Consider the following 23924-nt stretch of genomic DNA (forward strand, 5'->3'; position numbering starts at 1 on the left):
TTTTTTTTTAAAGGGTACAGTGCCTATCGTTTGCAATCTTTATTTATGAGAGAGAGCGAGAGAGAATTATATAACATTTTAACTTTGCAGTATAGTCACAAAGTGTTATTCCAAGGTTTGTAAACCGCAGTTAAACCTGCTGCTGGTGGATTGCAACATTGGCTAAATTAACCCACTGCTGGCACGCTGAAATTGAAAAACCCTTTTTGACCTATCTTTTATGAAGATTCGTTTTCAGATTTAAACCTCAATTAAACCGGTTTACAAAGCACGTTGCAATTCATCTATCAAGTGGACTAAATTTGGTAAGGTGCAATAAAGCCATATTTTTTTTTTTTCATCACCTCTCCCGTCTACATTCTTCCCGGCTGTGGAATACAATTACAGTAAATAGAGGCTGAGATTGGTGCTTTTTAAAATAACGTGCATTTAAACACATTGAATCACAGTGCCAGACGAGAGCTGTTCCTAATTAATGGAAACGTGCATTTAAACACATTGAATCACAGTGCCAGACGAGAGCTGTTCCTAATTAATGGAAACGTGCATTTAAACACATTGAATCACAGTGCCAGACGAGAGCTGTTCCTAATTAATGGAAACGTGCATTTAAACACATTGAATCACAGTGCCAGACGAGAGCTGTTCCTAATTAATGGAAACGTGCATTTAAACACATTGAATCACAGTGCCAGACGAGAGCTGTTCCTAATTAATGGAAACGTGCATTTAAACACATTGAATCACAGTGCCAGACGAGAGCTGTTCCTAATTAATGGAAACGTGCATTTAAACACATTGAATCGCAGTGCCAGACGAGAGCTGTTCCTAATTAATGGAAACGTGCATTTAAACACATTGAATCACAGTGCCAGACGAGAGCTGTTCCTAATTAATGGAAACGTGCATTTAAACACATTGAATCACAGTGCCAGACGAGAGCTGTTCCTAATTAATGGAAACGTGCATTTAAACACATTGAATCACAGTGCCAGACGAGAGCTGTTCCTAATTAATGGAAACGTGCATTTAAACACATTGAATCGCAGTGCCAGACGAGAGCTGTTCCTAATTAATGGAAACGTGCATTTAAACACATTGAATCACAGTGCCAGACGAGAGCTGTTCCTAATTAATGGAAACGTGCATTTAAACACATTGAATCACAGTGCCAGACGAGAGCTGTTCCTAATTAATGGAAACGTGCATTTAAACACATTGAATCACAGTGCCAGACGAGAGCTGTTCCTAATTAATGGAAACGTGCATTTAAACACATTGAATCACAGTGCCAGACGAGAGCTGTTCCTAATTAATGGGAACGTGCATTTAAACACATTGAATCACAGTGCCAGACAACAGCTGTTCCTAATTAATGGAAACGTGCATTTAAACACATTGAATCGCAGTGGCAGACAAGAGCTGTTCCTAATTAATGGAAACTTGCATTTTCTGTTTGTCTGTTTTCCAGGAAGACCGCACACCTAAGTCTTGTATCCTTTTGTTTTGCAGCTGTCATGGTTACTTGGTACCAGATCAGTGGGGGAGCTCCATTCAAACATGTTCTCTTCATACAGTGCGCTGTGTAAGAATCTCCTGTAAATATACGCCATGATCAGCCTTTTAATTTAAACTTTTTATTTTTGTTTGTTTTTATCTGCGTGTGCCGTGCTCTTCACAGTTGAACCGTTGCTGAGCAGAGTGTATGAATGCTGTCTGACTGGGAAAGAGATCACTGATCGCTGAAGGGCATCAGGATTGTCTCCTGTTTTCTTTTTCAATTGTGAAATCCCTAAAAGCAGGCTTGCATGTTTCCAGCAGTCCTCTGTCTTTTCTCCGTTGTAGACGGCATCTTCTACCTCTGAAACTGCAGTCGTCGTAGCCACTGGGCTTTCTGTACAATATCCTTGCATTTACATACACACACATATATATATACACACACACACAGTATAAATAAAAACACTTTCATTCTATTTCAGTTTATTTTTCCAAACTTTTATACCCGTGTTTTGTTTTCAGCAACGTAATCAACAATTCATTTTGTTTAAAACAAAAAAAAGTTAAATCGGTCAACCTTGCAATATATGAATACTGTTTTATTGTAACATTGGACTGCCAAACAGGAACTGCAATGGGAGAATAGGTCTAGGTCCCAGTGGAGTTCCTGATTGGCAACTGGGCATGGTGTGGGTATGCAGGTTTAACTGGGCATGGCGTGGGCATGCAGGTTTAACTGGCGAGACACCTCAAGGGCAGAAGAGCTGAGAACTTCCAACTCCAGGCAAGGAGAACACTCACAGAGGCGTCACTCTTCAAAGCACAGTGATCTTGAGGTAAAATACAGATCTCAACAAGGAAATACAGCCCCCAAAAACAGTCCTTGTTTAATCAGCATCCCCACCCCATCTGTTCAGAGCCATTAAAACCAAATGAAAAGTAGTCGTACTGTAGAGACCCAGGAACCAGCTCTCAGAGCAGCCTGGTCTCGGAGCACAGCCTGGTCGAAGAGAACAGCCTGTTCCCAGGTCTCAGAGCACAGCCAAGTCACAGCCCCTTGTTGAAGTAAACGTATCCGACACCCTCCCCAAAGCGCGCTCTGATGGAGTCTCTCAGTCCCGGCTCCAGGTGCGAGACAGCCATGGAGCTGGGGATAAAGAAATACATTCAAAAGAAAGTGTGGCGTTAACCTGGAACGGGTAGAGCAGCAATAAGGAAATCGCTCGCTGTAATTAAAGTGATGGGAATTTTCACAGGGAAATACGCATTACACGACAATGGGAATCATGAACGCTCTGATAACCGTGAAAACAAATACAGCCTTACCTGTAAGGAAAGTAGATTAGTTTCTGAGGGTACAGGGTAGTGGGGTAGATTAGCAGGGTAGCTGCATCTGCCTGCTATATAAAGAAACCTGTTACTTACCATCTCTGTGGGAACAGTGAGCAGGCTGCAGGAACCATGTAGATCAAGCTGTGAATGACAGGGAGAAATGGATGCAATAGCATTAGTATGAAAACGCTCAGGCCAGCAGAACTGAAAGGACCTGGTAACTAGGACTCTACAGGCACAGATAATGAAAGGTGGATTGTGAGAAATGATTACAGTTCAACAGAACTCTGAACCATTCAAGGGAATCCAAGGAAAAAGATAAGTAAAATGAGTTCATGTGTAATTACTGGTTCATGAGGTCTCAAGCAGCACACATGTTCATGTGTAATTACTGGTTCATGAGGTCTCAAGCAGCACACATGTTCATGTGTAATTACTGGTTCATGAGGTCTCAAGCAGCACACATGTTCATGTGTAATTACTGGTTCATGAGGTCTCAAGCAGCACACATGTTCATGTGTAATTACTGGTTCATGAGGTCTCAAGCAGCACACATGTTCATGTGTAATTACTGGTTCATGAGGTCTCAAGCAGCACACATGTTCATGTGTAATTACTGGTTCATGAGGTCTCAAGCAGCACACATGTTCATGTGTAATTACTGGTTCATGAGGTCTCAAGCAGCACACATGTTCATGTGTAATTACTGGTTCATGAGGTCTCAAGCAGCACACATGTTCATGTGTAATTACTGGTTCATGAGGTCTCAAGCAGCACACATGTTCATGTGTAATTACTGGTTCATGAGGTCTCAAGCAGCACACATGTTCATGTGTAATTACTGGTTCATGAGGTCTCAAGCAGCACACATGTTCATGTGTAATTACTGGTTCATGAGGTCTCAAGCAGCACACATGTTCATGTGTAATTACTGGTTCATGAGGTCTCAAGCAGCACACATGTTCATGTGTAATTACTGGGTTCCTGTAACAGTCACATGCATCACATTTTGCACTTTGTCAAATTCTTTAAGGTTGAACTTATGTAAATAAATAGTATAATAATTTATACTTACAACACCCCCACCATCATCACTTGCAGGGGGCCGTGGAGAAACTTAATTCTCTGTGAAAAGAGGGAATAGCATTCTTATCCTCCAAAGCAGGTAGTGTATAGCACTAATGAGACTGAACATATCCACAGTGATTTTAATAATGATGTTGACACACAAACTGTACTCTCTGCTCTAACACATTCTATCATATTTCACAAACAACCTCCTCCTGCCTGCTGTACACACTCCGTGTGATTCAGCACACCCCCCCCCCCCCTCACTGGAAGTCCCACAGTCTGTGATAAAAGGCTGCTGCTCACTGCACAGCTAGCTCCGTCTCTCTCGGATGAAGCCTGCAACCCACTCCCCCTCATTCCCAGGGCTCTTCATCTGGTTGTAGGGCTTAAAAAAAGAAACGACACCTACCTGCATGAATGGGTATTTCTCAATCCTCTGCATTAAAATAGGCAGAACAACTGCAAAGACAAATCGCTTGGAGCTTGAGAATAGCAACAAAAATGTATTCATCCATTTCAAGAGTATACATCCGCTTTGTTTAAAATGAAAAAAAAACAAAAAAAAAAACATAGTGTTCTATTTTAATTAATAAAGCAATCTAATTTATGTAAATATCCAAAACTCTATTTTCTTGGTAGGGAGGTGTTTTGGACACAAACTGCTTAAAGATGATTTCATGTTGCAAAACTAAATGAGACAGGAAATTAGGCATACTGTACATCTCTAATGTTCCTGCTGGAGACCAGGCATGGGTCATAGATTCTTTGTTAGCAGAAATACTGAGCACTGCTCTGCCTGCCTGCTCCAGCTCCAGCTCCTTCAATGATTAATCCTGTTTGATACTCACTCATTCCTGGGGCTGCCATGGTGATCCGAGAGACTACAACCTGTGTGATCCCCTTTACTGCAGCTCTCTAAGCAAAACAGAGGAGAAGAAAAGAGAGAAACCATGGGAGCACTGCAAGAACAGCATGGGGATATAATTACCAGGGCACAGTGAACACCAGTACAGGGGTATTAATACCAGGGCAGAAGTGACACCTGTGCAGAGTCATTCTCTTACCCGGGAGTGACACCTGTGCAGATTCATTCTCTTACTTACCCGGGAGTGACACCTGTGCAGAGTCATTCTCTTACCCGGGACTGACACCTGTGCAGATTCATTCTCTTACTTACCCGGGAGTGACACCTGTGCAGATTCACTCTCTTACCCGGGAGTGACACCTGTGCAGATTCACTCTCTTACCCGGGAGTGACACCTGTGCAGATTCACTCTCTTACCCGGGAGTGACACCTGTGCAGATTCACTCTCTTACCCGGGAGTGACACCTGTGCAGATTCACTCTCTTACCCGGGAGTGACACCTGTGCAGATTCACTCTCTTACCCGGGAGTGACACCTGTGCAGATTCACTCTCTTACCCGGGAGTGACACCTGTGCAGATTCACTCTCTTACCCGGGAGTGACACCTGTGCAGATTCACTCTCTTACCCGGGAGTGACACCTGTGCAGATTCACTCTCTTACCCGGGAGTGACACCTGTGCAGATTCACTCTCTTACCCGGGAGTGACACCTGTGCAGATTCACTCTCTTACCCGGGAGTGACACCTGTGCAGATTCACTCTCTTACCCGGGAGTGACACCTGTGCAGATTCACTCTCTTACCCGGGAGTGACACCTGGGCAGATTCATTCTCTTACTTACCCGGGAGTAGCCTAACTTGTTGTCGTTTTCATCCACAACCGCGATGCCATTGAGTATCTCTCTGGGTGGAGAAAAGGAGACATGCAGAAGGGCTCAGAATAACCTCCAGATGAGAACTCTGTATCACTGTCTCAAAAGGGAATGTGGAAGGCCTGTCTTTATGTTGTAGTTTTTAAAACCCTGCTGCTGGACTACCTTTTCACTGCCATCTTATCAATGTGCATCTCAGCTTGTCATTTCTAATCATTTTGTTATTCTGAAATATCTCTATTGAGGAGCGACCTGGATGTTTAACTGAAGGATATTGAAGCCCTAAAGCTGCAGGCATCTTAGTAACACACTGTGCATATTTCTTACTGCAGTTTAATGTTTTGAAAGTCAAGTTACTAGAGACAGTGTTGCCTCAAAGCCGTGTCTTTAATGATGGCAGCTGTACTCATTCTAGATTGCCACGCCCTTCACTGGAAGCCCAGAGCAACACCACTTACTGCTGTCGCATCATGGGAATGTTCACACAGTTAGCCGTTGCCACGGCAGCAAAAGGAACCCAGCGGGCTACTAAAGGAGGCGCTTTCTGCAGAGACACAAACACAGTACAGATAAGAATGGTAATGAGATCTGCAATACATTCAACAGCGAGTTAAGTGTGCAGTAAAAACCATGCTGGCTGAAAATGCATGTAAATTAGAGTCTTTGATTGCTGCCCCTGGGTTATGTGGAGGCCCAGATGGGAGTCACTGTAACTCGGAACGAAACCCATTAGTTGACATCCTTGGTCTCTGGCCACCTCTGACGGGCAGTGATTGGGTGTATTTGTGTGCAGTGACAGCCCGCACTGGACTGGATTGGCTTGCCTTGGTGTAAAGGTTCAGCCCCACAGCTGTAGCCAGGGCAGTGGTGGTGGCTGTCACATAGGCCACTCCAATCTGCCTGAGAGAGAGACACAGGGAGGTATTAGTCTACACAGACACATAGAAAGGAAGACTGTTCATTTGGTAAGAGGAGTTTAATACTCACTTTGGTGTGATGGGCGAGGCTGCGTTTCTATTGGTGTAATTCACCAAGGCATTAAACGACTGGTTGACCCACTGCCAGAACACCACAGCTGGCACCGTTCTAGAGAGATAGGAGGAGAGAGAGGCTGAGTCTGCAAACCCTCACTGTACCTTACAAAACATGAGTCTGCAAACCCTCACTGTACCTTACAAAACATGAGTCTGCAAACCCTCACTGTACCTTACAAAACATGAGAGTCTGCAAACCCTTACTGTACCTTACAAAACATGAGAGCTGAGTCTGCAAACCCTCACTGTACCTTACAAAACATGAGAGTCTGCAAACCCTTACTGTACCTTACAAAACATGAGAGTCTGCAAACCCTCACTGTACCTTACAAAACTGAGAGTCTGCAAACCCTTACTGTACCTTACAAAACATGAGAGTCTGCAAACCCTTACTGTACCTTACAAAACATGAGAGTCTGCAAACCCTCACTGTACCTTACAAAACATGAGTCTGCAAACCCTCACTGTACCTTACAAAACATGAGAGTCTGCAAGCCCTTACTGTACCTTACAAAACATGAGAGTCTGCAAACCCTTACTGTACCTTACAAAACATGAGTCTGCAAGCCCTTACTGTACCTTACAAAACATGAGAGTCTGCAAACCCTTACTGTACCTTACAAAACATGAGTCTGCAAACCCTTACTGTACCTTACAAAACATGAGAGTCTGCAAACCCTTACTGTACCTTACAAAACATGAGAGTCTGCAAACCCTCACTGTACCTTACAAAACATGAGTCTGCAAACCCTCACTGTACCTTACAAAACATGAGAGTCTGCAAACCCTTACTGTACCTTACAAAACATGAGAGTCTGCAAACCCTCACTGTACCTTACAAAACATGAGAGTCTGCAAACCCTCACTGTACCTTACAAAACATGAGAGTCTGCAAGCCCTTACTGTACCTTACAAAACATGAGAGTCTGCAAACCCTTACTGTACCTTACAAAACATGAGTCTGCAAGCCCTTACTGTACCTTACAAAACATGAGAGTCTGCAAACCCTTACTGTACCTTACAAAACATGAGAGTCTGCAAACCCTTACTGTACCTTACAAAACATGAGAGTCTGCAAACCCTTACTGTACCTTACAAAACATGAGAGTCTGCAAACCCTTACTGTACCTTACAAAACATGAGAGTCTGCAAATCCTTACTGTACCTTACAAAACATGAGAGCTGAGTCTGCTGGAATTGAAAAGCAGGAGCTGATTTTAAAGGAATTGACCCCAACCCTGATTAGTGTGTCTCTTTGCATTGGGAGATTAATGAAACACAGGCAGGACTCACCTGTAGAACTGCAGCATGAAGCCGGTGATGGCCATACCCCCGGGGACCTGGAAGGACATCCTGCCGATGAGATTCATGCGCTCGCCAGTATCCGGGTGGAAGGCAGAGTCGTACAGCTTCTTTGCGTAGTGGAGCTGCTCCTCGGTAGTGCCTGCAGGCACATTGCCTGCTCTGAGGGACAGAAACACAGCAGCAGCACCGTGGGGCCCGGTCAGCTTCCACTGCACTCCAGGGAAGTAGAGACCTGCCTTTAGCCCAGCTCCGGTACAGTCAGCCAGTGTTAGCTCTTGTCAGTAGGTTGCAGTAACTGTGATTCTGTGCAGGCACTAGCGCTGAGTTACACTCTAACCCAGAGGTTCTCAACCCCGGTCCTCAGGGACCCGTCTCTTCTGGTTTTCATTCAAACTGAGCTCTCAATTACTAAACTAAACCCTTCACTGAAATGACAATTAGCTTAATGAGGTCTTGTTAATTGTTTCCTGCTCTTAAACAGCTGGGCGATTTCAGCTTAACTATGAAATGATAGAATTAACTCGAAATCTGCAACTTTTTAGGAGCTGAGAACAATTAAAAAGGCCTCATTAAGCTACTTGTCAGTTCAATGAAGGGTTCAGTTTAATGATTGAGAGTTCAGTTGGAATGAAACCCAGAAGACACAGGGGTCCTTGAGGACCAGGGATGAGAAGCACTGCTCTAACCTGAGAACTCTTTACTAGACTCCACTGGAAGTAATATTACAAAATAAGGGAGCGCAGGGGTGAGGTGTAAGTGCCCTGTGGAAATGTGGTCCTGTCATGGTCTGGTGCCAGTAAATCAGCAGATTTAGCAGAGCTTTGATTGCTCACCCTTATAACTGCCGAACGCTCTGCTACTGTCTTTACTTCATTGGTTACCTGCTGAAAGAAATACAGACTCCCCTGGGAAGGGGTTCAGGGCGGAGCAGGTTTAGCATCGGGACGCATTGCTGGCACCTGCTGATTTTAATAGTGACACACTCCAAGAAGGGAACTACATGCAGTACAGGACAATTCAATTCATCCTGAGAGAGACAGAGAGAGAGAGAGAGAGAGAGAGACAGAGAGAGAGAGAGAGAGAGAGAGAGAGAGACTGTGAGAGAGTGTGAGAGAGAGTGCACACCTGCAGCTTCCCACAAGCCTCTTGGCCTGGTCGAGCTCTGAATCCGACAGCAGCGCAGTGCGCGGGTCAGTGATGTTGAAGAAGTGTCGGAGACGCCCCACGAAGGTGGACTGGTCCCAGCGCGGGGCGTCAATGTCAAACTTACTCACGTCCATCCCGCCGGTCCTGGTTAGACAGAGAAAACAGAGGTTCAGAACCCGGCACTGGGATTGAATAAGGAACAGCCTTACCCCTCATCAAGTGTTACATCATCCCCAGGGATGGCAATAAGACTTTTATTGCACAGCAGTTTCACCCATTCCAGGTTTTACTATGAGCTTGATCAGCCCCAGTATAGGTGACAAGCTGAGATGTATCTTATTGAACTCATAGTAAAACCAGGAATGACTCAAACTGCTATGCAATGGGAGTCTTATTCCAATTCCCTGACCCGCCTGAAAAAAAAAAACAAGAATTTGATATATAAGCTGTTTTAATTACAGAGAGCCGTGTCTAGTTTGAGAAGAATGTCTTCATTCGAAGGTTATGTGCTGTGAGCACAATGCTGATGTCTGGTTAATTTTCTCCTGTCAGGTTAAACATTAATCCCTGTGCAGTTACCGATGCAGATAACAACACAGATCAAACTGCAGAATATCCTCAACCTGAACACGAGCAAGACTTTGTTCTTATTTCAACAAACTATTATTAATAGAACAGGCTTGAGGAGCAGCCTTAAAGAAACCACATTCATCTACGGGCCAGAAGCCTGTATTTCACATGCATTTACAGCTGGTTTTATGAAAGGTGAATCTGGGGGTCTTTCTGTAAGCCATTTATAACAATAACCATTTCTTGTGGGTTTCCTGAGCTCATTTTGAGTAGTTTTTAAGTTGTAACATGGTGCACTCTGTCCTCCTCTGTCCTATCCATTGCGCTTCCCAGCCTCCTCACATCTCATCATGCGTCACAGTCGTGCCTTTCAATAACAGCTTGGATGAAGCCGCTGTACTATGAGAGTCATGCTGTTACAGAAAGTGATGATAAGCAACAGGACAGACACAGGCCTGCAGTGCAGCAGCCACACATTAACATAGCAAGAACACACTCCTAAAGGAAGCAAGACTTCACCATGCGCTTCACTTATTAGCAGATCAGCAAGAAGCACAGGCTGGGCAATTAGAGATATCCAAGAGACATCTTCATGCTTTATCCCGGGATATTTTGCCAGCAGAAGGGCTGACTTTCCATTGCATGTACAGGGTGACTGGAAAGCAAGTTCAGCACATCGACGCCTGTATATATGCATTACCTCTGCGTCCTGTATTTCTGTGTAAAAGAATCTCTGAGATTAACACAACCCCATACAGTACGGGTAGCAAGCACAGTCAAACACCTACAAAACCACCCCAGGCACCAATAGTCTTTTTATCGCAGTACCTGTTGTTCTTGTCAAGGCTGGACAGCCGGTAGAATTCGTTTTACCAGTTGGTTGGAGAAAATGACACGAGTTTTATAAAACGAGAGGGTTTTTTAAAATGTATTTTGAAATCCTTCTCCTCAGTCAAGACTCGTTTGTTTTTTATTAAACTCTTCTATACAGCCTTCGGTAATTTGAATAATGTGTAAACCACATACCGTACTGTAGCCCTCTGATTACAATTAATACCGCTTCCTGTCTGGAGGAATAGAAAATAGTGCCACACTTACACTGGATCAATTTCAGCTCCCACGTGGCACTCACCTAACCAATGGAAAGCAAGGGGCCGCTCCCCAATTTGCATCGTAAGCCCGCCCCCGCTGCGTGTGGGGGTCTTTAATTCATCAGCACGTTTGGAGATGCTGTGTTCATTCAACAGAGTGACTTCATACCTAGTTTGGGGAGAATTGATGTGGTTGTACACGAGAGATGTTTTGTGAGAAATAAACACCGTGTAACAATTCGCCTACTCAAAATAACACTGGCGTTCGTGTCGTTTCCGCGAACAAAACATCAACGCCATTCATATAATGTTATTCTGAACTTTATCATTATCTAAAAAGCAAAAAAAAAAAAAAAAACAACCCCAAAAAACATATTGCAGAGACACGCTTTAAATAAAGGGTAGGGTTTTTATATGATAAGATCGACACGAACTTCAGATAATTGCTGATAGATGAAACGGTCGTCGTATCAGTCCAGAGATGACAGACAAAGGAGTTCCTTTTATTGGACTAACTAAACAATAATGAATCACCAGCTTTCAAGACCTCACATGCCTCTTCTTCAGGTGATAGTAGCAAAGGGACTGATGTTTACATTCAAAGGTAGCATCAGAGCTTTAACAAAAATAACCCATTTTGAATCGCTACAATTACAATGCAAAAGGCTAATGCAAAGCTGTGAAGAAAAAAAAAAAAAAACAGGAGTCGCTACATAATGAACAGTGGTAACAAAGACAACATAAAGAAATTACATTATAACAATAGCATGTAGAAATGTAACAGTAAATATTAATATAGGGCAATAAATAACAGTGAAAAAAGATAAATGCAATAAAAATAAATAAATAAATATTATAAACACATACATATATGAATGTATAGACAAACGGGCATTGCAATCAGGTAGAAAACCACTCTCCTTATTGTTCTTTGAGTCCACGGACTGAGCTTAAGTTCTCAAGTTCTGCTGTCTTGTGTGTTTTTGAAATAGCGCTTTAAAACAAGTACCGTCACATCATTAACTAACAATGAAAAGCAGGTCACATGACAACTATTAACGTCACCGAATCATGCGCTTTTCAACTCGATTCCCTTCTCGGCAAAAAAAACAAACCTTTGTGTATTACGTCACCACCTTGCATAGTAACCCTTGCTGCGTCGCAGAGACAGAGGAAAGCAAAAGGATGGTGAGTTAATTTGTTTATGAATTAAGAGTCCAGGAATAATTTAACATTTGCGCTGTAATGGATCACACTATTGTAAGAAAAGCGGTGCACCGTGTTAAATCCACCGGCACAGAGGGATCCTAATTAGTGAATGTATTCTTCTTTTAGTTTTTTGCAACGGCAGACGGTCACGTTCAATCGGTATCTAGCTTGATCAAATATATCCTTATGTATGTATGTCGTTGCTTTGGGAAGCCATGATGGGCAAGCGCAGGATGCGTAAACATGAATAATAATAACTTTACGAGAGATATTCACAGCTAAATAGACCAAGCATACATTGAAACGTTTTTACAGAGGATGATAATAATAACGTTACGAGGATATTCACAGCTAAATAGACCAAGCATACATTGAAACGTTTTTACAGAGGATGATAATAATAACGTTACGAGGATATTCACAGCTAAATAGACCAAGCATACATTGAAACGTTTTTACAGAGGCTGTTTTCGTTTTGTTTTGTGTTCCAGGTTATCTCATAGTTTTTGCACGCATTAGCGCTAGGCTGATTGCACAGCAGCGAGCAAGCAAGCATATTCATTTCATGAGCAAATAAACTATTCATTGTATTGCAGTGCAGCTAAGTTCCAGTTAACACGGAGCAGCACTGCTCTGTGGATTATATACTGCTCTGCGTTTTTATTCAGCCGCAAGTACATGTTTTGTTCAGCGTGTAAGAAAGGATTTGGGGTTCACTAGACACATTCAGCAAGGTTTTCATTTCACCTAGTACTGTATGCAGCGGCCTAGCTAACAAAACCGCGGGTCTTTAAACTATTTAGTGTTGGTTTAAAACTCTCCATTATGTGGTCATTATAGAACCCCCCTTGTGAAGCTGGCCCCTGGATGACAGTGTCGGCTGTGCTTGTGAAGCTGGCCCCTGGATGACAGTGTCGGCTGTGCTTGTGAAGCTGGCCCCTGGATGACAGTGTCGGCTGTGCTTGTGAAGCTGGCCCCTGGATGACAGTGTCGGCTGTGCTTGTGAAGCTGGCCCCTGGATGACAGTGTCGGCTGTGCTTGTGAAGCTGGCCCCTGGATGACAGTGTCGGCTGTGCTTGTGAAGCTGGCCCCTGGATGACAGTGTCGGCTGTGCTTGTGAAGCTGGCCCCTGGATGACAGTGTCGGCTGTGCTTGTGAAGCTGGCCCCTAGATGACAGTGTCGGCTGTGCTTGTGAAGCTGGCTCCTGGATGATAGTGTCGGCTGTGCTTGTGAAGCTGGCCCCTAGATGACAGTGTCGGCTGTGCTTGTGAAGCTGGCTCCTGGATGATAGTGTCGGCTGTGCTTGTGAAGCTGGCCCCTGGATGATAGTGTCGGCTGTGCTTGTGAAGCTGGTCCCTGGATGATAGTGTCGGCTCTGTTTGTGAAGCTGGTCCATGAATGATAGTGTCGGCTGTGCTTGTGAAGCTGGTCCCTGGATGATAGTGTCGGCTCTGTTTGTGAAGCTGGCCCCTGGATGATAGTGTCGGCTGTGCTTGTGAAGCTGGCCCCTGGATGATAGTGTCGGCTGTGCTTGTGAAGCTGGTCCCTGGATGATAGTGTCGGCTCTGTTTGTGAAGCTGGTCCCTGGATGATAGTGTCGGCTGTGCTTGTGAAGCTGGTCCCTGGATGATAGTGTCGGCTGTGCTTGTGAAGCTGGTCCCTGGATGATAGTGTCGGCTGTGCTTGTGAAGCTGGTCCCTGGATGATAGTGTCGGCTCTGTTTGTGAAGCTGGTCCATGAATGATAGTGTCGGCTGTGCTTGTGAAGCTGGTCCCTGGATGATAGTGTCGGCTGTGCTTGTGAAGCTGGTCCCTGGATGATAGTGTCGGCTGTGCTTGTGAAGCTGGCCCCTGGATGATAGTGTCGGCTCTGTTTGTGAAGCTGGCTCCTGGATGATAGTGTCGGCTCTGTTTGTGAAGCTGGTCCATGAATGATAGTGTCGGCTGTGCTTGTGAAGCTGGTCCCTGGATGATAGTGTCGGCTGTGCTTGTGAAGCTGGTCCCTGGATGATAGTGTCGGCTCTGTTTGTGAAGCTGGTCCATGAATGATAGCGTCGGCTGTGCTTGTGAAGCTGGTCCCTGGATGATATTGGCAGCAGTACGCACCTCACATACCATACATTCTATACACAGGTAAATACAGAGGGCCAATCAACACGCATACAGGAAGGGATTGAGAGCGCTGTGAAGGAGCCCTTTACATATTCATGTAGCTAGACAGTAGATTATACAGTACACTGTTAAAACGGTGTAGCAATCTAGGAAAGATAACTCTTGCTGTCTAGCAGAGATAACAGTACAGCTGATTCACCAATCAGGCTTGGTCATGTATATTTTATGACTTGACTTGCCTATCTTTCTGATGAAAGAGCCAGAGGCTGTAATAGAGGCTGCATTCGTGCAGCAGGTAACTGATTGCAAGTCAGGGCTTCCTTACTGTACAGCAGCATTGCTGACAGACACATTGTAGCTGATGGGGTAAGTTCCAGGACAGTGTTATAAATGTTGCTGTGTGTGTCTCAGAATACAGATTCAATGCTGCACACACCATATGGCAGTGACACAATCTGCTAATGCCTTTCTGTGTCGGGCACAGGAGCCTGCCTGCAACACACTGTACATGCTGAAAAGGATGCAGCTGCTTTTTACATGGCACTATGCCCAGTTTTCATTTCCTTTGAAAACCTCCACATTGTTTGAATTTGTTTTACCCGGTCTCTGGTATTAAAAAAACAAACACCATTACACAAACATGTATATTACAAGGTTGCTTTTAATAAACCACGTACAGGCCTGTACAGTCTGCTGAGCTCAGATATTTCTGCCATCCAGTAATAAGCTTGGGAATTGTCCCTTTTCTTTAATCACGGAAATATTTTGAACCAATAACTGAGCACAGCTGATTTTGTTGTTGTTTTGTTTTCAGGGTTTGCTATCGATCCTGCGCAAGCTGAAGAGTGCCCCTGATCAGGAAGTGCGAATTCTTCTCCTGGGGCTGGACAATGCAGGAAAAACAACACTCCTCAAACAGCTGGCGTCCGAGGACATCAGTCACATCACTCCTACACAGGTACACAAAGATACTGCATGAACGAGAGATACTCATCATCTGGCCTGTTCCACTGTTCACACTCTTAGTTGGTTGTTCAGTTCTATGCAAGAAAAATCATCTTATGGAATCAGCATGTGGAATTTCATGTAGCTAGTTGTGTGGTTTGTAGCAACCCTAACCGTAGAACACTACTGAACTGAACCCTACCCCCTACCTCTAGAAAACTGAACCCTAACCCCTAACCCTAGAGAACTGAACCTTAACCCTAAATAATACTGAACTGAACCCTAACCCCTACCTCTAGAGAACTGAACCCTAACCCCTAACCCTAGAGAACTGAACCCTAACCCTAAATAATACTGAACTGAACCCTAACCCCTAACCCTAGAGAACTGAACCCTAACCCTAAATAATACTGAACTGAACCCTAACCCCTACCTCTAGAAAACTGAACCCTAACCCCTAACCCTAGAGAACTGAACCCTAACCCTAAATAATACTGAACTGAATCCTAACCCCTACCTCTAGAGAACTGAACCCTAACCCCTAACCCTAGAGAACTGAACCCTAACCCTAAATAATACTGAACTGAACCCTAACCCCTAACCCTAGAGAACTGAACCCTAACCCTAAATAATACTGAACTGAACCCTAACCCCTACCTCTAGAAAACTGAACCCTAACCCCTAACCCTAGAGAACTGAACCCTAACCCTAAATAATACTGAACTGAACCCTAACCCCTAACCCTAGAGAACTGAACCCTAACCCTAAATAATACTGAACTGAACCCTAACCCCTAAACCTAGAGAACTGAACCCTAACCCCTAACCCTAGAGAACTGAACCCTAACCCTAAATAATACTGAACTGAACCCTAACCCCTACCTCTAGAGAACTGAACCCTAACCCTAAATAATACTGAACTGAACCCTAACCCCTACCTCTAGAGAACTGAACCCTAACCCTAAATAATACTGAACTGAACCCTAACCCCTACCTCTAGAGAACTGAACCCTAACCCTAAATAATACTGAACTGAACCCTAACCCCTAACCCTAGAGAACTGAACCCTAACCCTAAATAATACTGAACTGAACCCTAACCCCTACCTCTAGAGAACTGAACCCTAACCCTAAATAATACTGAACTGAACCCTAACCCCTAACCCTAAATAATACTGAACTGAACCCTAACCCCTACCTCTAGAGAACTGAACCCTAACCCTAAATAATACTGAACTGAACCCTAACCCCTAACCCTAGAGAACTGAACCCTAACCCTAAATAATACTGAACTGAACCCTAACCCCTACCTCTAGAGAACTGAACCCTAACCCTTAACCCTAGAGAACTGAACCCTAACCCTAAATAATACTGAACTGAACCCTACCCCTAGAGAACTGAACCCTAACCCTAACCCTAGAGCACTACTGAACTGAACCCTACCCCTACCCTAGAACACTACTGAACTGAACCCTACCCCTACCCCTACCCCTACCCCTGCTGAGCAGTAGAAACGCAGGTCTTGTTGTTTCACTGTCCCTCTCTTGTTTTTAGGGCTTCAACATTAAGAGTGTCCAGTCTCAGGGTTTCAAACTGAATGTCTGGGACATCGGGGGACAGAGAAAGATCAGACCCTACTGGCGAAATTACTTTGAAAACACAGACGTGCTGGTAAGTGCTGCAGAAACGTGAACTTGAAGGGTTACCCTCTGTAGCAGTAGCTGTGCATGCAAAGTTTAATTAAATGTAATGTTTCTGAATTAACCATTGGCTTTTCTTTCAGATTTATGTTATTGACAGCGCGGACAGGAAGAGGTTTGAAGAAACAGGACAGGTGAACTGTTTTATGTATTTATTTATTTTGTGCTACTCTGAATTGTTTAGTCTGTCGGGCGGGGTTGGTGAATTTGGATCCTAAGATATCCAGCACCAGGGGCTGGCTGGTCTGTTGGATGGGGTTGGAGCATTTGGGTCCTAAGATATAATGCACCAGGGGCTGGCTGCTTTGAGGGAGCTTGCAGCTGAATCCGTCTCTTTTTTTACTGTTAATTATGGAATTCAGAGGTACTAGCCCTCAACAGGCAAATCAACAGTCCCAGTAAAACAGTCAAATGTAAAAGGATGGTCTTCCAAAGCAAGATGTTCATTTTGTAAGCTGATGAAAGCGTCCCCTGTGATCCCTGTCAGGAGCTAGCAGAGCTGCTTGATGAGGAGAAGCTCAGCGGTGTTCCTGTCCTCATCTTCGCCAACAAGCAGGACCTGCTGACTGCGGCGCCCGCCTCTGAGATTGCAGAGGGCCTCAATCTGCACACCATCCGCGACCGCATCTGGCAGATCCAGTCGTGCTCGGCGCTGACCGGGGAAGGCGTGCAGGTATGCAGCCCGCTTGTATCAGACTGTTCCCATCGCATTGCTCTCATGTGTCACACAAGATAGACGTGTGAGGAACTGGCCTCGGCTTGATCAGCTAGCCAGACACTGAGCACATGTGAAGGTGTTTGAAGCGGGAATTGTTTTCAAATCAAGGTTGGGGACAATTTCTGTTTGTCAATTCCAAATCCTTTTTAAAATCAATTCCCAATTCACATTCACATTGATCACAATTGCAATTAGCTGAATTCTGTTCAAATTAGCTACTAACAGTGGTGACAAATTACTTAAGTGAAGTGACTGTCAGTCAATTAAACTGGCTTCAAATGAAAGGGTATTGATTTTAAACAGGAATTGACCCCAACCCTGTTTCTGGTGTGGGGGTTAGGGTTAGGGTCCATGCAATCCCAGGCATTGTCTGCACGCTGCAACATTCATTGCTAAAGATGACACTTACCTGCAGTAATCTGGCCTGTGGTTTGAATTACAGGCTGTATACTCTTAGCAAAATAGGGTAGATGGGGATGAGATGAATACTTTTACACACAATCATTTTCACATGTCTTATTTGTTTTGTTTCTAGGATGGCATGAATTGGGTCTGCAAAAATGTGAATGCAAAGAAAAAGTAGAACTGTAAAGGCTGTTCATGTATTTCAAAAGGAAAGTGCACTAGAAGAGATTAAACAGCTGGACCAGAGAGAACATGAACTTCACTCTCTGAACTCGACCACAACTTTTATCACACAACTACAGCAACAGCATCTACTACACACCAAGATAATCTCAACCATCATCACACAGCTACACACCGAGAGAATCTCAACCATCATCACACAGCTACACACCAAGAGAATCTCAACCATCATCACACAGCTACACACCAAGAGCATCTCAACCATCATCACACAGCTACACACCAAGAGAATCTCAACCATCATCACACAGCTACACACCAAGAGAATCTCAACCATCACACAGCTACACACCAAGAGAATCTCAACCATCACACAGCTACACACCAAGAGAATCTCAACCATCACACAGCTACACACCAAGAGAATCTCAACCATCACACAGCTACACACCAAGAGAATCTCTACCATCATCACACAGCTACACACCAAGAGAATCTCAACCATCATCACACAGCTACACACCAAGAGAATCTCAACCATCATCACACAGCTACACACCAAGAGAATCTCAACCATCACACAGCTACACACCGAGAGAATCTCAACCATCATCACACAGCTACACACCAAGAGAATCTCTACCATCATCACACAGCTACACACCAAGAGAATCTCAACCATCATCACACAGCTACACACCAAGAGAATCTCAACCATCATCACACAGCTACACACCAAGAGAATCTCAACCATCATCACACAGCTACACACCAAGAGAATCTCAACCATCACACAGCTACACACCAAGAGAATCTCAACCATCATCACACAGCTACACACCAAGAGAATCTCAACCATCATCACACAGCTACACACCAAGAGAATCTCAACCATCACACAGCTACACACCAAGAGAATCTCAACCATCATCACACAGCTACACACCAAGAGAATCTCAACCATCACACAGCTACACACCAAGAGCATCTCAACCATCACACAGCTACACACCAAGAGCATCTCATCCATCATCACACAGCTACACACCAAGAGCATCTCAACCATCACACAGCTACACACCAAGAGAATCTCTACCATCATCACACAGCTACACACCAAGAGAATCTCAACCATCACACAGCTACACACCAAGAGAATCTCAACCATCATCACACAGCTACACACCAAGAGCATCTCAACCATCATCACACAGCTACACACCAAGAGAATCTCAACCATCATCACACAGCTACACACCAAGAGAATCTCAACCATCACACAGCTACACACCAAGAGAATCTCAACCATCATCACACAGCTACACACCAAGAGAATCTCAACCATCATCACACAGCTACACACCAAGAGAATCTCAACCATCACACAGCTACACACCAAGAGAATCTCAACCATCATCACACAGCTACACACCAAGAGAATCTCAACCATCATCACACAGCTACACACCAAGAGAATCTCAACCATCATCACACAGCTACACACCAAGAGAATCTCAACCATCATCACACAGCTACACACCAAGAGAATCTCAACCATCACACAGCTACACACCGAGAGAATCTCAACCATCATCACACAGCTACACACCAAGAGAATCTCTACCATCATCACACATCTACACACCAAGAGAATCTCAACCATCATCACACAGCTACACACCAAGAGAATCTCAACCATCACACAGCTACACACCAAGAGCATCTCAACCATCACACAGCTACACACCAAGAGAATCTCAACCATCACACAGCTACACACCAAGAGAATCTCAACCATCATCACACAGCTACACACCAAGAGAATCTCAACCATCATCACACAGCTACACACCAAGAGAATCTCACCATCATCACACAGCTACACACCAAGAGAATCTCAACCATCACACAGCTACACACCAAGAGAATCTCAACCATCATCACACAGCTACACACCAAGAGAATCTCAACCATCATCACACAGCTACACACCAAGAGAATCTCAACCATCACACAGCTACACACCAAGAGAATCTCAACCATCATCACACAGCTACACACCAAGAGAATCTCAACCATCATCACACAGCTACACACCAAGAGAATCTCAACCATCACACAGCTACACACCAAGAGAATCTCAACCATCATCACACAGCTACACACCAAGAGAATCTCAACCATCACACAGCTACACACCAAGAGAATCTCAACCATCATCACACAGCTACACACCAAGATCTCAAATCACACAGCTACACACCGAGAGAATCTCATCACACAGCTCATCTCAACCATCACACAGCTACACACCAAGAGAATCTCAACCATCACACAGCTACACACCAAGAGAATCTCAACCATCATCACACAGCTACACACCAAGAGAATCTCAACCATCATCACACAGCTACACACCAAGAGAATCTCAACCATCATCACACAGCTACACACCAAGAGAATCTCAACCATCATCACACAGCTACACACCAAGAGAATCTCAACCATCATCACACAGCTACACACCAAGAGAATCTCAACCATCATCACACAGCTACACACCAAGAGAATCTCAACCATCATCACACAGCTACACACCAAGAGAATCTCAACCATCATCACACAGCTACACACCAAGAGAATCTCAACCATCATCACACAGCTACACACCAAGAGAATCTCAACCATCATCACACAGCTACACACCAAGAGAATCTCAACCATCATCACACAGCTACACACCAAGAGAATCTCAACCATCATCACACAGCTACACACCAAGAGAATCTCAACCATCATCACACAGCTACACACCAAGAGAATCTCAACCATCATCACACAGCTACACACCAAGAGAAACTCAACCATCATCACACAGCTACACACCAAGAGAATCTCAACCATCATCACACAGCTACACACCAAGAGAATCTCAACCATCACACAGCTACACACCAAGAGAATCTCAACCATCATCACACAGCTACACACCAAGAGAATCTCAACCATCATCACACAGCTACACACCAAGAGAATCTCAACCCATCACACAGCTACACACCAAGAGAATCTCAACCATCATCACACAGCTACACACCAAGAGAATCTCAACCATCACACAGCTACACACCAAGAGAATCTCAACCATCACACAGCTACACACCAAGAGAATCTCAACCATCATCACACAGCTACACACCAAGAGAATCTCAACCATCATCACACAGCTACACACCAAGAGAATCTCAACCATCATCACACAGCTACACACCAAGATAATCTCAACCATCATCACACAGCTACACACCAAGAGAATCTCAACCATCATCACACAGCTACACACCAAGAGAATCTCAACCATCACACAGCTACACACCAAGAGAATCTCAACCACCATCACACAGCTACACACCAAGAGAATCTCAACCATCATCACACAGCTACACACCAAGAGAATCTCAACCATCATCACACAGCTACACACCAAGAGAATCTCAACCATCACACAGCTACACACCAAGAGAATCTCAACCATCACACAGTTAAACACTAAGAAAATCTCACAGTCCTCCTATTTTCTGACCACACGCGGTCCAGGACATTCTGCAGTGTTCCAGGACGTGGAACTGGGGACAGAGCACGGATTGATCTTTAACAGGACCTGGTCTTTCTGCAGGACCATGCAGGGGATTCCACAACACCATACAGTTCTGTTCATGTTGTGCTGCTGGGACAGTAAGATTGTTTAGACTGTACAACAAAAAAAAAACATGGCTACATTTCTCCCCAACCCTCCCTACATAGTGTAGCTCTGACACTCTTTTAAAAGAATTGTTTGTTTTTCTTTACATGTTTAATACCATGTCGTCATTCTTTTGAATTTTACACCCTGTGTAAGGTGGAATTTGTTCTTGTTTCCAGCAGTATGTAGACTTGAGTCAGTGGCTGATCTCTGATTTGTAAGCACAAGTTTCTTCGTTTTCATTTTGTAGCGTTCATCACTGGTCTGTACTCTTCTGAAAAACTAAATCATTTCAGAACATTTTAGAAGGGTGTAACTTGTAAAATCATATTTTTCTTTCATTTAAATATAAAACATCACCTGTGCTTTGCAGACGAAATCTTTAGATACTGACAATTACTATCAATGCCCCCCCCCCCCCCCCCCCCCCCCCCCCCCCCCCCCCCCCCCCCCCCCGTGCCCTGACACGGACCCTGAAGCCTCGGGATCTTCCCACCACAGTATATAAAGATCATTGGGGCTGAAGAGAGTAACTGGTGCTGGGAGTCATTCCCATCACATTGAAGCAACTCGGTCACTCCCATCACATTGAAGCAACTCGGTCACTCCCATCACATTGAAGCAGCTCGGGGCTTTTGAGAACAACAACTTAGTTCTGTATCCTGAAATCAGGCACAAGGACTGGCAGCATTTTAATAAAAAAAATTCACAATGTATTAAATAATCCATTACCAGATTTTATCATTCAATTTTCACTGGTATTCCAGCATATTGATTTTTTTTTTTAATGACCAGAATTTACCACATTTAAAAAGAATAATTTTGTGTTTGTCCTTTTCTGTTTTAATGACGGATATAGTTTTCATGTGTCGTTTGACCCTAATCACAATTTTTTTTTTTCAAAGCGCACAGTATTTGACTGCACTGAATGTGGTTTGGTATTGATTCAGCTTTTCTCCTGTGCTTGAGAAGAGTTTTTGCACACAGAGTTCAAGTTGTGTCCAGTAGCTTGTCTTTGTGTGTGAAGGTGCTGCTGATCTAGTGCAGTATTGAACAGAACCGCGTTCCCCTGCCAGTCAGTCCTCTTCAGGTTGGGACACTACGTTGTGTTTGTATGTGGCCGCGCACAGGCAGGTGCTGGCGGGTGCGTCTTTATTTTTGTTGCTGGGAGATGAATATTGGATCTGTGTGGTATGTTATCGTAGCATATAATTGGATGTGTACATTTAGATATCTTATTAAAAGGAATAGAAAAATAAACATTTCATAGAGAACCGCTGTCTCTTTCTTACGATATTCAGAACCTGGAATTCCTGTCTCAGACATCTAGATTTTGGAAGTTGCAATTCACTGCATGCATGTGCAGGCTTCTGTCTGTTTGTTACTTATGTTTTAAATCTCAGTGGATTTTTTTCTTCATGTTGCTAAAATAACTGCCTTAAATTTTTTCTTCTCCAGACTTATTTAGTAGTTCTTAAAATAATTATTTATTTGAAGCTTTTTCAACGACTGGGTATTAACTGATGTTAAATGTTTTGTATTCAAGTACAATTGAATATTTCCAAAGCCTTACAAACTTTTTTTTTTTTGGAAAAGGTTTCAAACAAACATTATGTTCCATATATATATATATATATATGATCAGTATTAACATCTCCATCAGACCTGGAGCTGGAGCAGGGGATCTCCATCAGACCTGGAGCTGGAGCAGGGGATCTCCATCAGCCTGGAGCTGGAGCAGGGGATCTCCATCAGACCTGGAGCTGGAGCAGGGGATCTCCATCAGACCTGGAGCTGGAGCAGGGGGATCTCCATCAGACCTGGAGCTGGAGCAGGGGATCTCCATCAGACCTGGAGCTGGAGCAGGGGGATCTCCATCAGACCTGGAGCTGGAGCAGGGGGATCTCCATCAGACCTGGAGCTGGAGGAGGGGATCTCCATCAGACCTGGAGCTGGAGCAGGGGATCTCCATCAGACCTGGAGCTGGAGCAGGGGATCTCCATCAGACCTGGAGCTGGAGGAGGGGATCTCCATCAGACCTGGAGCTGGAGCAGGGGATCTCCATCAGACCTGGAGCTGGAGCAGGGGATCTCCATCAGCCTGGAGCTGGAGCAGGGGATCTCCATC

At 44.3% G+C, this 23924-nt stretch overlaps 2 protein-coding genes across 4 annotated transcripts; one reads left to right on the forward strand and one right to left on the reverse strand.

The window, feature by feature from the left end:
• Positions 1-1998: 1998 nt before the first annotated feature.
• LOC121326010 (sideroflexin-2-like) lies at positions 1999-11788 on the reverse strand. 3 transcript variants are annotated; one of them, XM_041269146.1, is made up of 13 exons: positions 11653-11788; positions 10523-10954; positions 9104-9268; positions 7967-8137; positions 6627-6725; positions 6464-6539; positions 6098-6183; positions 5610-5670; positions 4752-4818; positions 4313-4362; positions 3908-3957; positions 2926-2973; positions 1999-2647 (listed from the first exon to the last, which is right to left on the reverse strand). In XM_041269146.1, the coding sequence occupies exons 3-13, from the start codon at positions 9256-9258 to the stop codon at positions 2548-2550; spliced, it is 963 nt and encodes a 320-aa protein (XP_041125080.1). In that variant the 5' UTR covers positions 9259-9268; positions 10523-10954; positions 11653-11788; the 3' UTR covers positions 1999-2547. The 3 variants fall into 3 exon arrangements, with proteins under 3 accessions (XP_041125080.1, XP_041125079.1, XP_041125081.1); XM_041269145.1 differs by lacking the exon at positions 10523-10954; XM_041269147.1 differs by lacking the exon at positions 11653-11788 and having other exon boundaries at positions 10721-10811.
• A 119-nt stretch (positions 11789-11907) lies between these two features.
• Positions 11908-18276, forward strand: LOC121326011 (ADP-ribosylation factor-like protein 3). Its single transcript, XM_041269148.1, has 6 exons — positions 11908-11973; positions 14921-15064; positions 16604-16720; positions 16833-16883; positions 17237-17422; positions 18003-18276. Exons 1-6 carry the CDS (start codon positions 11971-11973, stop codon positions 18048-18050), a joined length of 549 nt encoding a protein of 182 aa, XP_041125082.1. The 5' UTR covers positions 11908-11970; the 3' UTR covers positions 18051-18276.
• Positions 18277-23924: the final 5648 nt, after the last annotated feature.

This window comes from Polyodon spathula, chromosome 13 (genome assembly GCF_017654505.1).
Source record: "Polyodon spathula isolate WHYD16114869_AA chromosome 13, ASM1765450v1, whole genome shotgun sequence".
Taxonomy (NCBI): domain Eukaryota; kingdom Metazoa; phylum Chordata; class Actinopteri; order Acipenseriformes; family Polyodontidae; genus Polyodon; species Polyodon spathula.

What these genes read in the sequence shown, in the direction of transcription:
- LOC121326010 (XM_041269145.1), bottom strand. An exon ending in AGGCTTGTGGGAAGCTGCAG is followed by an intron (nt 8,138 to 9,103) that starts GTGTGCACTCTC and finishes TCTGTCCCTCAG; the next exon opens with AGCAGGCAATGTGCCTGCAG. An exon ending in GCCTCGCCCATCACACCAAA is followed by an intron (nt 6,540 to 6,626) that starts GTGAGTATTAAA and finishes TCTCTCTCTCAG; the next exon opens with GCAGATTGGAGTGGCCTATG.
- LOC121326011 (XM_041269148.1), top strand. An exon ending in GGTTTGAAGAAACAGGACAG is followed by an intron (nt 16,884 to 17,236) that starts GTGAACTGTTTT and finishes GATCCCTGTCAG; the next exon opens with GAGCTAGCAGAGCTGCTTGA. An exon ending in TGACCGGGGAAGGCGTGCAG is followed by an intron (nt 17,423 to 18,002) that starts GTATGCAGCCCG and finishes TTTTGTTTCTAG; the next exon opens with GATGGCATGAATTGGGTCTG.